This window comes from Diabrotica virgifera, chromosome 7 (assembly GCF_917563875.1).
Source record: "Diabrotica virgifera virgifera chromosome 7, PGI_DIABVI_V3a".
Lineage (NCBI taxonomy): Eukaryota > Metazoa > Arthropoda > Insecta > Coleoptera > Chrysomelidae > Diabrotica > Diabrotica virgifera.
In genome coordinates, this window is record NC_065449.1 from 58,138,061 (window position 1) to 58,153,531 (window position 15,471).

The 15,471-nt window shown below is 30.3% G+C and overlaps 1 protein-coding gene across 2 annotated transcripts in view; it reads right to left on the reverse strand.

Annotated features, from left to right (window-relative positions):
* The window catches only part of LOC114335358 (proline dehydrogenase 1, mitochondrial), a 219,584-nt gene that overhangs the window by 71,307 nt on the left and 132,806 nt on the right, over positions 1-15,471 (reverse strand). Inside the window, exon 4 of one of the 2 annotated variants that reach the window (XM_050655613.1) lies at positions 2,679-2,699. The exons of the other annotated variant lie outside the window; for it this stretch is intronic. Coding sequence (XP_050511570.1) covers positions 2,679-2,699 — 21 coding nt within the window. The remainder of the gene's footprint in view (positions 1-2,678; positions 2,700-15,471) is intronic. 2 annotated transcript variants of the gene reach the window in all.

A 15,471-nucleotide genomic window follows, 5' to 3' on the forward strand; every position in this document is an offset into this window, starting at 1 on the left:
GTATACAACATAAAATGTAAATGAGCTGTGTCATTAAAACTGTGCTATCAATAATTTTCAAACAGAGTATACTTACTTAATGATGATAAATGAATGTGTTGATGATTTTCTAAAATTATTTTGTCTAGATGTATTATATAACATTTTCATTCACTAACTTCGTTTAAGAATTTTTGATTTGACACATAAATTTGATTTGACATTTATCGAAAAAAAGACATTTTTGGGAAAAGTTATTTACTAGCTATTTTATTGCTAGAATCGAATATTAATAAGATTGCATATTATGTATTAGTAATATGTATAGCTATGCAAAGTCTACAGAAAGTGTGCTGTTGGTTTATAAACAAATTAGCACTCCGAAATCTCCTTTTTTTTTCAACAATTGCTCTGTAACTCCGAAGGTTTTAACTTTAAACCAAAAGCACCCAAATAAAAATTCACCGTAAGTTAATTTTTTTTTCGACTTCCATCAACGAAAAATTTCCTCCAAAAAATTTCCCTGCAGAATTTAGATACGGGGTATTTTTATTGGGGTGTTTTTGGTGGGAAGTTAAAATCTTCGAAGTTACAGAGCAATAATTGAAAAAAAGAAGATTTCGGATAGCTAATTTGTTTATAAACAAAATATAGTCGGTTCGCTAAACACAGACACAATTGGGTAGATATTTTAGTAAGTAATTTTGATAATTTGGTAAAATTGGCAAAAAAACAATTACTAAATAGTTAGTAATTTTGCCAATTTTGGCTAAATTGGTCAAAAATAAAAAATTACCTACTAAAATCACTAGCCAGTTGTGTCTGAGTTTAGCGAACCGACTATAGCACACTTTCTGCGGACTTTGCATGTCTACATTAATTACTAATATATTGTCCTTTTCATGATCATTTTTCAGTGCGTAACTAATGATAGGAAAAAGGGTAAGTCCGTGATAATACACATTTATGACATTTATTCTAATATGACATTTTAGTTAAATCTGACAGTTGTCACATTTTATTTTTAATTTGGAATAAAAACAAATCAAATGCGTTTCTTGCATTTATAAAATGGTATTTTCTTTGATTTGTATAGTCTTATAAATTATACAGATTATATTTGTAATATTATTATCTAATAAAAAAAAATATTTTTTTATTATGGCGACATCTAGCAACAACTAGAATAATCACCGAACTAGAATAATTACCAAAGTAATGCGTGCGTAATACCAACGACGTGCCTTTTTTTCTGTCATATACAATTTAATACGTTAGAAAGAAATCGAAAAACTGTGACGCACTGAAAGATGATCATGAGAAATAGAATATGCAATTTTAAGATTTGATTCCAGCAATAAAATAGCTGGTAAATAACTTTTCCTTGCTTTTTCCTAATTTGCCCAGAGTATAAAGAAATAATATCAATTGTGTAACAAACATAAGCTGAACTTTTTACTGCAGTTCATATTGCGTGTTAAAGTAGATCGTTGTGTAGATCGCATATTAAACTTATCTCCGAAAATAATAGGAATTTGTCTTGAAACTCTGTAGTCTGAAAATTTGCATTTCCGCATAGCTTTGGCTGACACGCATAATATATTTACAGCTGGGGGAAAATAATCATGGGAAAACCGACAGTCGTAATCAATTTTTGTTGTTTTTACTGGAACATTTACGTGTTGTATTTTTAGTTATATCCTGCGTAAAAGATGTCAGGAAAGATGGTTCGGACAAGATTATAGAAGGTAAAACTTTTTCATAGAGGCTCTTATATCCGTATTCGTGTTAACATGTTTAATTCGGATTCATGTCATTAATTAAAATTTTATGTTTTATATTAACACTTAAAAACTTTTGTGTTTCAATACTTCCACATTTATTATAAGTCGATGTCACGATAGCAGTCGATGTCACGATAGCAGTTTCGGCAGAGTGCCTTCCCAAGTGATGTATTTTGAAGTTTTAAACTGAGGGGGCTGTGGGGAGCTGTTTATCTCAAGTTGGTCATTTAGAATTATATCTGTGTTTTTAATTCAATAATTTCCATAGAATCTAATAACTATAGCAAGGCCTTTATTTTAAATATGAAAAATTTGAAACTGTTCATTAAAAGAATGATTATGATCTAGAAGGTAAAGTGTGTTGGTAGAATCTTTTTTTCCATTATTAAAAGCTCTTTTGTGTTCTGCTATACGATTGTCAAAGGTTCTGCCAGTTTGACCGATGTGAGTTTTTACAGCTACCCTATGTCAGTTTGTATACACCACTCTAATTGCTTTTTCTTTTGGTTCTTATTATTCTTAATGTATTTGCTTTTGTTGTTTGTTCTGAAAGCTGGTGTTATCCCTTTCTTTTTTATATTTTACTTCCATTACTTATTTTATGTTTTATTTAATTTGATATTTATTAAACTGAAAATCTTCGTGTCAAAGTCACTAATTCTTAGAACGAAACCAATTAGCATAACAATTTTTAAATATACAATAATACTAATATCAAAATACACCCCAAGCACCAAAATATAAAGGAATAAAAATCATAAACATCTAAAATAACCCGCCTACTCTACAACAGGCCTGTCATGTCATATGAGGTCTGTAAAACCGTTTTACTGAATTATGCAAAATCTAATTCGAAAATTTAAAATTTTGTATCTACTCATGCCAATAGGAAAAAAATTTTGGGAACTACTTTACCTTGAGATGTTTGCTGAAACTCTAAGAAAATATAATTCATTAAAATTTTTGTAATTCGAAAAAAATTTTGGTTTCAATTATCAAATATGAAAATTTGTAGAGATTACAGAAAAAAATATGTAAAATTGTTATGTTGTGGTTGTGTAAAATAATTATGTATTGTTTACGTTTATTAAATTTCTTAAAAATACGCAGTGTACATAAAACTTTCAATACATTGGGTGTATCATAGTACAAGAAATTTAAAATTACGTAAAATAATATAGCCACATTTTCATCAAAATAGAGTTAACGAGATGGGATACTTGATAACAAATGCAGAAACTATTGAAATGATGCAAAATGACTCTGACGCTCATGTATAAAACTTGCGATCGAAGAAGATCGTCATTTGTTTGTGTATTTGTTGTGTATCCGGGTCGAAGGACCAAATATACAATTCGAATAAAATATATTATGTAATTTCGAATTGATTCGAATGCCTTGTGTCCGGACTTCTCGATAGACGATTGGGAATAATTATTCTGTCGGGATTTATTCTGGGAAAGTTAATTAAGTCGTGGAGTAAAAATGATTTATTGGCAGCTACTTATATACAGAGTGTCCAGAAACTCTACCGACAAACGAAGACAGGAAATTCCTCAGGTAATTTTAAGACAATTGAACCAAATTCACCTAGTCCGAAAATGCTTCCTAAGGAAGCTAGAGCTCTTTGAAAATGGCGTCTTGTAATTAGTTTTTCTTAAATACCTCCAGAACACTTCTAGTTAGAACAACAAAAATTCGTACGCATATTTATCTTCCAGAGATAAATCGATTCCACCCATTGCGAATTTATAGTACCGATCATATTCGTCCGTTTTGGGTAGGGTAACGGTTATTTTATCGCATAACTTTTTTGACTTTAAATTTTAAGCATTTTTCACTTTGGATTATGAAATTGTGAGGTATGCTAGTACTAAAAGGTACTCTTGATTTAAGTCGGTAGAACACACCGTTTTCTAGAAAAATCGATTTGAAAATTTTTCGTCTCTTGAATTTGAAAAAAATTGAAACATTAAAAAAAAAACGGTGTATTTTACCAACTTAAAGCAAGAGTAACTTTTACTACTAGAAAACCTAGTGTGACCAACTAGCCCGAAAAATCCGGGGCATGGCTCGAATTACGAATTCATGTTCCGGCGTCCCGGACAAGGCTTCCGGGCCATCCGAATTTTCAACGTTTTGGTAAAATTCTATTGTGAAATTTTGAATACATTATTCTTCTAAGAATTTACATGAAATTGAATTGGTGGGACGAAAAAAGTCGACAATTTCTAGAGTGTAATAATAATATCACATCCAAAACGCTTGAATTTTATATCGAAGTATTACAGTTCTACAAAAACTCAAACCCTGGACTTTTTCCTGTTTCTGTATTTTAATTATCGTCTTCTGAAAGACAATTCAAAACCATGAATATCAAATTATGATCATGGAAATCCAACATCAGTTAAATTTTCTAATTTTTCCCTTTTTGAGAACGATTTCCACATTGGAAGTCGAAACATCAAAAACGAACAAAAATGTAATTATCATTACAACCCATCCCATCAAAAAATGTATGTCAACATAAAAATGTTAAATAATCAATAAAATGATATTAAATGGCCCGATTTTCATTGAAAAGTCCCGGATTATAAGTTTTTTTTTCAGCCTTGTCCCGAATTGGACTGACTTGGAGTTGGTCACGCTAAGAATACCTCATAATTTAATAATCTAGTGTCAAGATGCTTAAAAATTAAAGATAAAAAAGTTATGCGATAAAATAACCGTTGACCTACCCAAAACCGACGCATATGACCGATACTAGAAATTCGCAATTAATGAAATCGATTCATCTCTAAAAAATAATTGAACGTACAAGTTTTCGTTTTTCTAAATAGTTTTTTTTTGAAATTTAAAGAACAAAAAATTTTCGAAAAATTTTCAAAACGATTTTTCTAGAAAACGGTGTATCCTATCGATTTAAAACAAGAGTACCTTTTAGTACAAGAATACCTCACAAGTTGCCCTACCCAAAACGGACGCCTATGATCGGTTCTAGAAATTTGAAATATATGGAATCGATTTATCTCTGGAAGATAAATAAGCATACCAATGTTTGTTTTTATAGATAGAAGCGTTTCGGAGGTATTTAAGAAAAACTAATTACCAGACGCCATCTTCAAATAGCTCTAGCTCCCTTAGGAAGCGTTTTCGGACTAAGTAAATTGGGTTAAATTGTCTTAAAATTATCTGAGAAATCTCCTGTATTCGTTTGTCGGTAGAGTTTCTGGACACCCTGTATACACTCTACGTAACTTCACACTAACGTAACGTCTTAGTTGTTGATGAGGTAAATATTCAAAATAGACTGCGACTCACAAGAGTCCGAACCCCTAATTTATAATGCTCACAAATAATCTACAATTCATCAAAACGTCCATTGGCTTTGCCTAGTAACTAAACTTTTGTACTTGGATGCTTACACGAATAAATTTGAACTAAGGAAGTTATTGCAACAGAATTTAGCAATTAATTCAATCCTGCAGGAATTTGAATAAACTCGTAATTAAACAATATTATTGATATCTATTACAATTATATATAGTGGAACTATAAAAAATTAGGAAGTTAAGATTAATGTGAAATTACAAATTATAGTCCGTTCTTTAACGGTAAAATATTGCAAAATCTCTAAATTTTAAAGAACCGCTTGGATTGACATGAAATTTGGCATACACATAGCTAACAAGTCAAAGAAAAAAAGTGATATTGTGCCGATATGTGCTTTTGCCCTGGGGGTGGTTTTCACCCCCTCTTGGGGGTGAAAAAATATTCGTCCAAAGAAAGTCAGGAAATGGATAAATTGGCTAATTTTAAGTAACTTTTATTCTATAGAGTTTTTTCACTAAGTCAATACTTTTTGAGTTATTTGGCAGTGAATATGTTCGTTTTTTCAACAAAATAACTACGATTTTAGACGGATTTTCGCAAATAACTCAAATAATAAGTATTTTGTAGAAAAAACAGTTTCAGCAAAAATAGAGCCTGTAAAAAATTTTAAAAAATGGTGTATATATCACTTCTCTACACTTAGTAGAAGCAGAGTTATAGCTAATGGAAAATAGGTTCATATTCGTTCAAATTACAAATGGAATACTTTAACGTTAAATAACCAAAAATGAAGCGCATTTAGGGGAAAACTCATTACAACTTATTTAAAGTATTTAAAAAAGCTTCATTTTTCTTTTATAAAAAAAATTTCTAGCATCAAAATTAAACAAGTTACGCTCAAAATAAAGTTAGTCCCTTTTGGTTTTGGTAAAAAAATCGAGAAAATCACCCCCTAATTAGTATCTTAAATGAACTTAATCGTTACGACTTCACAAGTTTCTTGATTCGTGTATATATTATTTATATGGTCTGTATGTTTCATCGGTTTAAAGTCCTTATTATTGAAAGGGCTGTAGTTTAAAAGGGTTGAACGAGTCACTGATCACGAATGTATGCAAATTTAGAAACACCAAATCTTAACCAATTTTTGTCTAACAGGAAAACAAAAAAATACATGATATTCAGAAAAGCAAATCTGACTTTTTTTGTTTTTCGAGATTTTTGGTATCTCTAACAATTTTTAAGTTATTTTGAAAAAAAGCATATTTTTCAAAATTTAAAATTTTAAAAATTTTATTTTGAAACCAATTTTTTTCAAAAATAAGCACTTTTAATCGATAAAACTAACAGATCATATAAACACAACATAAGTAAAATAATTTGTGGAGCGGTAACGATTAATTTCATTTAAGTTGCTAATTAGGGGGTGGTCTTCCGATTTTTTTTTTGCAAAAACAAAAGGGACCAACTTTATTTTGAGCGAACTTGCTTAAATTTAATACTAGAAACATTTTGTAAAAACAGAAATAAAGATTTTTTAAACACTTTAAAAAGTTATAATGGGTTTTCCCCAAAAAGTGCTAAATTTTTTGGATATTATACATCGAAATATTCTATTTGAAATTTGGTGAATATGAATATATTTTTCAATGGCTATAACTCTCGCTCTACGAGATCCAGAGACCTAACGCGTACACCATTTTTTACTCTTTTATAAGCTATATTTTTGTTAAGAACGTTTTTTTCGACAAAATACTTAGTTTTTGAGTTATTTGCGAAAAACCGTCTAAAAATGTGGTTATTTTGTTGAAAAATGAACATATTCACTCGCAAATAACTCGAAAAGTGTTGACTTGGCGAAAAAGCTCTATAGAACAAAAGTTACTTAAAATTAGTCAGTTTACCCATTTCCGGACTTATTTTGGACATATATTTTTTCACCCCCAAGAGGGGGTGAAAGTCACCCCCAGGGCAAAAGCACACATCGGCACAATATCACTTTTTTTCTTTGACATGTAAGCTATACGTATGCCAAATTTCATGTCAATCCAAGCGGTTCTTTAAAATTTAGAGCAAAAACCGTGAAAGAATGGACTATTAGCCCGGCCGCACATCAAAGAAACATGAAACGTAAATTACGTTTCATGGAAATAAACCACTGCTAAACAAATATATATCCGGCCATTTATGAGACTCTCCGAAAATAAAAATGTGTCATGAGCATGAATCACACTCGTTTCATTAGTAGGCGGACTTTGAGATTTTTTTAGCAGTGTTTTCTTTTCATGAAACATGTTTTTCGTTTCATGTTTCATGTTTTTCGTTTCATGTTTCTTTGGTGTGCGGCTTGGCTTAAGGGACTAATAAATTTGTGATTGAACACCAGCAAGCTATCTTGGAGTTCTAACTGAGAATTTGGAAATGACGCGTGTGCCAAACTCATTCCAAAATTGCTCCTGATTGAGCAGAAAAAATTTACTTAGTGTTGCTCTTCAAGCACAGCCTCTCTGGATTTAATTAAAGGCGGTCACAAATCGTGGGTTTACGGTTAAGATCGTGGAATATGAAAGGTGTTGTGCACCATGAAAGCGCTTCATGGCAACAGTGAATTTTATGTTCAAGTTCTTACTCCGCGAGCACCCTAAAGTCCCGACATAACACCTTACGATTTTTTCGTACCTAGAACAGCCTTCATTAGCTTAAAGCACCGATAGGAGCACATGAAGTAAAAGGGGGTTTACTTCGAACGTTGCTACGAGCTGGATGACGAAGACATTGCGACATTGTGAGTGAAGGTCGTGTAGTTTTGGGATACGCCTTATACTTAGTTTTATTAAGTAGTATGAGGGGGACCAAAGAGGTGAAATTCAAAAATTAATCAATTGTTTATATCGGCTATAATAAATTCATACAATAATTACTTCCATTAAGAAAACAAGTAATTGGACTTCGTAAGTCCTAGGTTTTCACCCAAAGTAATCGACAGTAGACCTGGAAGTCGATATTTGAACTCTTCGTGTAACTTTGTGTCGATTGAGATACGATTTCACTAATTTTGAGTCATTTTTACTAAACTTTGGGTCATAATTATTTAAACAGAAATGAAAACCAAAAGTATACATTTGCACGTCGAATGATATATTGCTTATACCAGGGGTTCTCAATCTGTGGTACATGTACCACTGGTGGTACGTATCATTATTGGCGGTGGTTACACCGAAAACACAGAAAAAATTAAAATAGTAATACTTAGTAAGTATTGATAATACAATTTAAAAATATAGGTGGTACCAAAAATAATAAAAATAACTGTAGGTGGTACATCACTAAAAAAGATTGAGAACCGTTGGCTTATACTATTGCGGTGACTTTAAAACAGTACTTCCGGTTGCAACTCTAAAACCGGAAGTCCGATGTCAAATGTCTCATCTTTAATACCATCCTTGGGTTATAAGCTTTCATTCGACACCTCATTTGTCATTATATCTGTTTTAATAACGGAGAAGTTATATTCGCGGACAGACGGACAGACATTAATGAAACCGGAATTATACAGAGAGAGTCTGTAATTTGGAATAAATTCAATATCTCAAATACTAATTGTTGTTTTGAAAAATGCTCAGAACAGTCAATTAGTATTTCAAATTGTATTCTTTGACATACAATAATAATGTATACAGGGTGTCCCAATTTAGAGTATAACGTCATCGTTATTTTTCTTAAATGGCAACATTGTCATTTTGATAGCTATTTTGATAGGGTGTGTAAAGTTACACATAACTGCTAAATATAAAATTTTTATTTTCTACCATTTACAAGATAATAAAAAATAAAGTTATGTCTGTAATTTGGAATAAATTCAATAATTCAAATATTAATTGTTTTTTTGAAAAATGCTCAGACCCGTCGATTAGTATTTCAAATTGTCATTTTTGACATACAATAATAATGAATACAGAGTGTCCCAATTTAGAGATATGACGTCATCATTGATTTTCCTTAATGGCAACACTTTCATTTGATAGCTACTTGGATAGAGTGTGTAAAGTTACACATAACTGCAAAATTTCAAATTTTTATTCACTACCATTTACAAGATAATAAAAAATAACAAAGTTATGAAAAACAAGTAATCAAATAATTGAATTATTTAATTATTTCAAGTAAGCAAAGGCTCATAATGTTGCCCTTAATTATTGTCAAATAGTCAATGGGCAACATTATGAGCATTTGCTTAATTGAAATAATTAAATTCAATTATTATTCGATTACTTGTTTTTCATAACTTTGTTATTTTTTATTATCTTGTAAATGGCAGGGAATACAAATTTGAAATTTTGCAGATATGTATAACTTTACACACCCTATTAAAATAGCTATCAAAATGACAGTGTTGTCATTTAAGAAAATCAACGATGCCGTCATATCTTTCAATTGGAACACCCTGTATACATTATTTTTGTATGTCAAAAATGACAATTTGAAATACTAATCGACGGGTCTGAGCATTTTTCAAAAATACAATTAGTATTTGAATTATTGAATTTATTCCAAATTACAGACATAACTTTGTTATTTTTTATTATCTTGTAAATGGTAGAGAATAAAAATTTGATATTTTGCAGTTATGTATAACTTTACACACCCTATCAACATAGCTATCAAAATGACAGTGTTGCTATTAAAGAAAATCAACGATGACGTCATATCTCTAAATTGGGACACCCTGTATACATTATTATTGTATATCAAAAAGGACAATTTGAAATACTAATCGACGGGTCTGAGCATTTTTCAAAAAAATCATTAGTATTTGAGATATTGAATTTATTCCAAATTACAGACTCTCTCTGTATATTTGTTCTCGTCTTGCGAAGGCGCGCCGAATAATATATCACGTGTACTATTCCAGTGACTTTAAAAGAGTACTTTCGGTCGCATTTCTAAAACCGGAAGTCCTAGGTCAAATTTCTCACCTTTATAAGTACCATCCTAGAATTATAAGCTTTCATTCGACACATCATATTTATGTCATTCTACCTGGTATAGTGACGGAGGAGTTGAGTTTACGGACAGACAGACGGACGGACGGACGTGGATAATTCAACGTTTTCACATTTTTTCAAAATTGGGTGAAAAGTATAGTACAAAAGAGAACATAAGTTAAAATATAAATATCTCGGAATACTTAGGATGCCATTTTGACAGCTGATACACAGCTGGAACAAGATTGATAACAATAGCACTTGATATAGACAAATAGATAATTATAAGTTTTCGTGTGGTGTCATTTTTGTTTTCGATATAAACTATATAGCCCAGTAAATGAACGGGAAATTCGGCGATACCGTGTAATTTTCAGGGGCAACTCCGAATTGCATGAAAATTTGGATTTAGGTTCTACTTACCCTCCACTTCAAAGTTGAAATTGTGCCGTTGGTTGCTTTTACTTGGGGGGTGACAGTCACCCCTTCTCGTGGGTGAAAAAACATACGTTCAAGATAAGACCGTAAATGGATAAATTGACTGATTTTAAGCAACTTTTGTTCTATATAGTTTTTACGTAGGTAAGTCAATACTTTTCGAGTTATTTGCCATTGAAAATGTTGATTTTTCGACAAAAAAAAACTAGGTTTTCAGACGGTTTTTCGCAAATAACTCAAAAAGTAAATATTTTATCGAAAAAAATATCCTCAGCAAAAGTGTAACTTATAAAAAACCCAAAAAAAATGGTGTATCAGTAAAGTCTATCAATCAAATAAAAACAAAGTTGTAGCTCATGACAAATACGTTCTTATTCGTCTAATTCCAAATCGAATATTTCAAGGTGAAATCACCGAAAAATTAAGCACTTCTCGGGAAACCCCCATTAAAACTTTTTTAAAGTGTTTATACAAAGCTTTGTTTTAATTGTTAACAAAAGTTTTAGCATTAAAAATAAGCGAGTTACGCTCAAAATAAAGTTGGCCCTCTTTTTTTTTTGTAAAAATCTATTTTTTATTTGATCTGTCAGTCTCACCGGTTTAAAGTGTTTATTTTTGAAAGGGTTATAATTTAGCCCTTCTCGGGAAAGCTTGAATGGGTCACTAATCACGAGTGTATGCAAATTTTGAACAGCCATATCTTAACCAATTTTTGTCTTACACAGAAACAAAATGAAACTAGCATATTTATAATAGCAAAACCTACATTTTTTACTATTTAAGATTTTTCTTATCACTAATACTTTTTAAGTTATTTTGAAAAAATGAAATTTTTCAAAAATTTTTAGAAATTTTTTTTTACTATAAAACCAAATGTTTTCAAAAATAAGCACTTCAAACCAATCAAACTTACAAATCATATAAACAATACACATACAGTTAAAATAGGTGGTAAAGCCAAACGATTAATTTCATTTAGGGTGCTAAATAGAGGGAGTTTTTCACGATTTTTTTTACCAAAAAAAGGGGCCAAATTTTTTTCAGTGTAACTCACCTATTTTTGATGCTGTAAAATTTTGTAAAAAACAAATAATAAGCTTTTTTCGATACTTTAAAAATGTTAATAAGGCTTTCCCGAGAAACGCTTCTTTCTTCGGTGATTTCGCGTTAAATTATTCGATTTGAAATTAGACGAATAAGAACGTATTTTTCAAGAGCTACAACTTTGCTTCTGCTCAATTTGTAGACTTTTCTGGTACACCATTTTTTTCATTTTTTTATAGGCTTTTGCTAAAAATATTTATTTCGATAAAATATCTACTTTTTGAGTGATTTGGGAAAAACGGTCTGAAAACCTAGTTTTTTTGTCGAAAAATCAACATTTTAAATCGCGAATAACTCAAAAAGTATTGACTTACGTAAAAAACTTTATAGAACAAAAGGTGCTTAAAATAAGTCACTTTATCCATTTCCGGCCTTATTTTAAACACGCGTTTTTCACCCCCCGAGAAGGGCTAAATGTCACCCCCCAAGTAAAAGCAACCAACGGCACAAATTCAACTTTGAAGTGGAGGGTAAGTAGAACCTAAATCCAAATTTTCATGTAATTCGGAGTTGCCCCTGGAAATTACACTCCAAAACGGTCATTTATTGGGCTAATACTGAATTATGTTGGATTTAATCAAATGAGATAACCAGTTTTGAGATGTTTCCAAATATTTTTTTCCACCTAGTATGTTTTTGACCTTGTTATATTCTGTGCTCATCGGTCATATAAATACTAATTTCTAAGCTTATTATCTTAAGTACAAAGCTGCAAGGACAAATAATTTAGACTGTGCCAATTGATATTATTCCTCACAATGCATTCTAGTTGGCAACTGATATAAACGATAGCAACGTTTTTTTAATCAATGTTTTACAGCTAACTGTATAGCCTAATAAAATAAAAAAAAGTCAAAATGTAAATTCGTACAGGTTAAAACAAATTTTATATCAAAGTTTAGGTGGGTGCAAAAGATGTTTTCAAGAAAGTATCCCAATCATACAAGGGGATCATTGTTTAAATAATTAAAAAGGGGTCATTTTTGCAAAAAAATACTTTTTTAACTGCTGAGGTAGTCCACTTATCGATGAAGGTCTATGGGATTTTTTTCTGCAAAGTTAAAGAGAAAATCTTTCACATAAGACTTACTAAATTAAATTTGACCCTCTATTTATTTAAATAATTGTATATAAAACTTTAAAAACAAATTTGCAAAAAAATATTTTTAGCGTTTTAAATAAGCACTATAAAATATCTTTTTTTATAGACTAAGTTGCGCTATGTTACCAGTATTAAGCAAAAAAAAATTGGTCAAGAAATATTTAATATTTTTTGAGATATTGAATTTCTTTATTAAATGTTACTATATTTTCAATTTCAAAAACGCGGTTGTTGCCAAAAAAATATTCACCTGCTTAAGATCTCATTATTTTTATTTTTATGTATATTTTCGATAAATGTATTGACAAATTCAAATTTCAATTAAACTCCCCCCTAAAATGGCATTTGAAAATTATTCAAATTTGTTTATAATTTGTTTTTTTAATAACGTCGCGGGGATTAAGTATTGTGAAATGCCGTTTCGATAATTGGGTTCCTGGGAATTTTTTACTAATTAACAAAATTTTTTTGTCGTTTTTTCTTCTTCTTTTTTTTCTTGGATATTACTACGGACCCTTTTAGGGTTAAATTTTATTAAGAATGTCGAATCTCCGAGTTGTAGATTCTAGACCTAAAAATATTAAGATTTAACTAAAATCTCTTAAATAAAATGTGGCTACTTACTGAGTTACAGGGTGTTTTATTTAAAAATTTAAAAATTATTTTTACCAAGTACTTTAAAACTATTTGACGTATTCTTATCATACTTGGCAGAAAGTGTAGTTATTATACACTCTACTAAATTGTGATTAATAAACCTTTCTATCTAGTGCCAGAGGCGTATGAAAGGGGATAGTGAATGATTGACCCTTCCCAAATTCTACCGAATTTTAGCGAAATTTTTCGATTCTCCAATACTTTGTATGTAAATAACTTTATTGGTATCGATAAAGACATCAGTTTGAGAGATATTGGAAGTTTAAAATGAATGAATGAATGAATCAAAATAACTATGCCGTTTGATTTTTAACGTCCAATATCTCGAAAACTAATGACTTAATCGTTACCAGTAAAGAGTATATTATTTACATAGAGAGTATTAGAGAATCGAAAAATTTAGCTAAAATAGTAATTCCCTCAGTGGCGTAGAATTTGGGAAGGGTCAACCATTAACTATCTCCTGTCGTACGCCTCTGGTAGTAGCTAGAAACTTTTGTTTATCACAATTTAGTAGACTGTATAGTACCCACACTTTTTGCCAAGTATGATAAGGATACGTCAAGTAGTTTGAAAGTACTTGGTAAAAATAATTTTTAAATTTTTAAATAAAACACCCTGTAACTCAGTAAGTAGCCACATTTTATTTAAGTGATTTTAGACCAATCTTAATATTTTTAGGTCTAGAATCTACAACTTAGAGATTCGACATTCTTAATGAAACTTAACCCTAAAAGGCCCGTAGTAATATAACTCCAAGAAAAAAAAAAGAAGAGGAAAAAAAGACAAAAAAAATTTGTTAATTAGTGAAAAATTCCCAGGAATCCAATTATCGAAACGGTATTTCAAAATGCTTAATCCCCGCGACGTTATTAAAAAAACAAATTATAAACAAATTTGAATAATAATTTTCAAATGCCATTTTAAGGGGGAAGTTTAATTGAAATTTGAATTTATCGATACATTTATCGAAAATATACAAAAAAATAAAAATAATAAGATTTAACACAGGTAAATATTTCTTTGGCAACAACCGCGTTTTTGCAATTGAAAATAGAGTAACATTTGATAAACAAATTCAATATCTCAAAAAATATTAAATATTTTTGGACCAATTTTTTTTATTAATACTGATAACACAGTGCAACTTCTTCTGTAAAATAAGGTATTTTATAGTGCTTATTTAAAACGCTAAAAATAATTTTTTGCAAATTTGTTTTTAAAGATTTATGTATAATTATTTAAATAAATAGGGGGTCAAATTTAATTTTGTAAGTCTTATGTGAAAAATTTTCCCTTCAACTTTGCAGAAAATAATCCTATACACCTTCATTAGTTATTGAATGACCTCAGCAGTTGAAAAAGTAAGTTTTTTTTTTCAAAAATGACCCTTTTTTAATTACTTAAACAATGATCCCCTTGTATGATTTGGATACTTTCTTGAAAATATCTTTTGTACCCACCTAAACTTTGATATAAAATTTGTTTCAACCTGTACGAATTTACATTTTGATTTACATGTAGTGTAATTTTATTTTACTAGACTAGTATTACATAGTAGGTACCTATATAGGTTAATAGTAGGCGATACCGTGTAATTTTCTGTGTCAGCGCCGACTTGCACGAAAATTTGGATTTAGGTTCCTCTTATCCTCCACTTCACTTTTGGGCTTTTGCTGAATTCTAAGCAACTTTTGTTTTATAGCGTTTTTTCACAAATTCACCATGCCAGTGCAACATTTTAGTCGAGGAAATGAAGCTGAAAAAATGGCAAAACCTCGAAATTTTTTCGTCCAGCATCGATTTGTACAAAAATTTGGGATTAGGCTCATTACACCCTCTAGTTCATTTTCTATATTGAGCCGTTGTACGCTTTTGGTTTTTTAAGGGTGAAAACTACCCCTAATTGTAAAAAATTATAAAATAACATTTTAAACTTATATATTGTCAACATTTGGTTCTTATTAGTTACATAATGATTGTTTTATGCTTTAAGACATACTATCATAATATTTCAACCCTTAAAACCACCCTTGTTGGAGCTATATATAAAAAATTTACTTATATTAAAATAATAATTTCGGCTTGC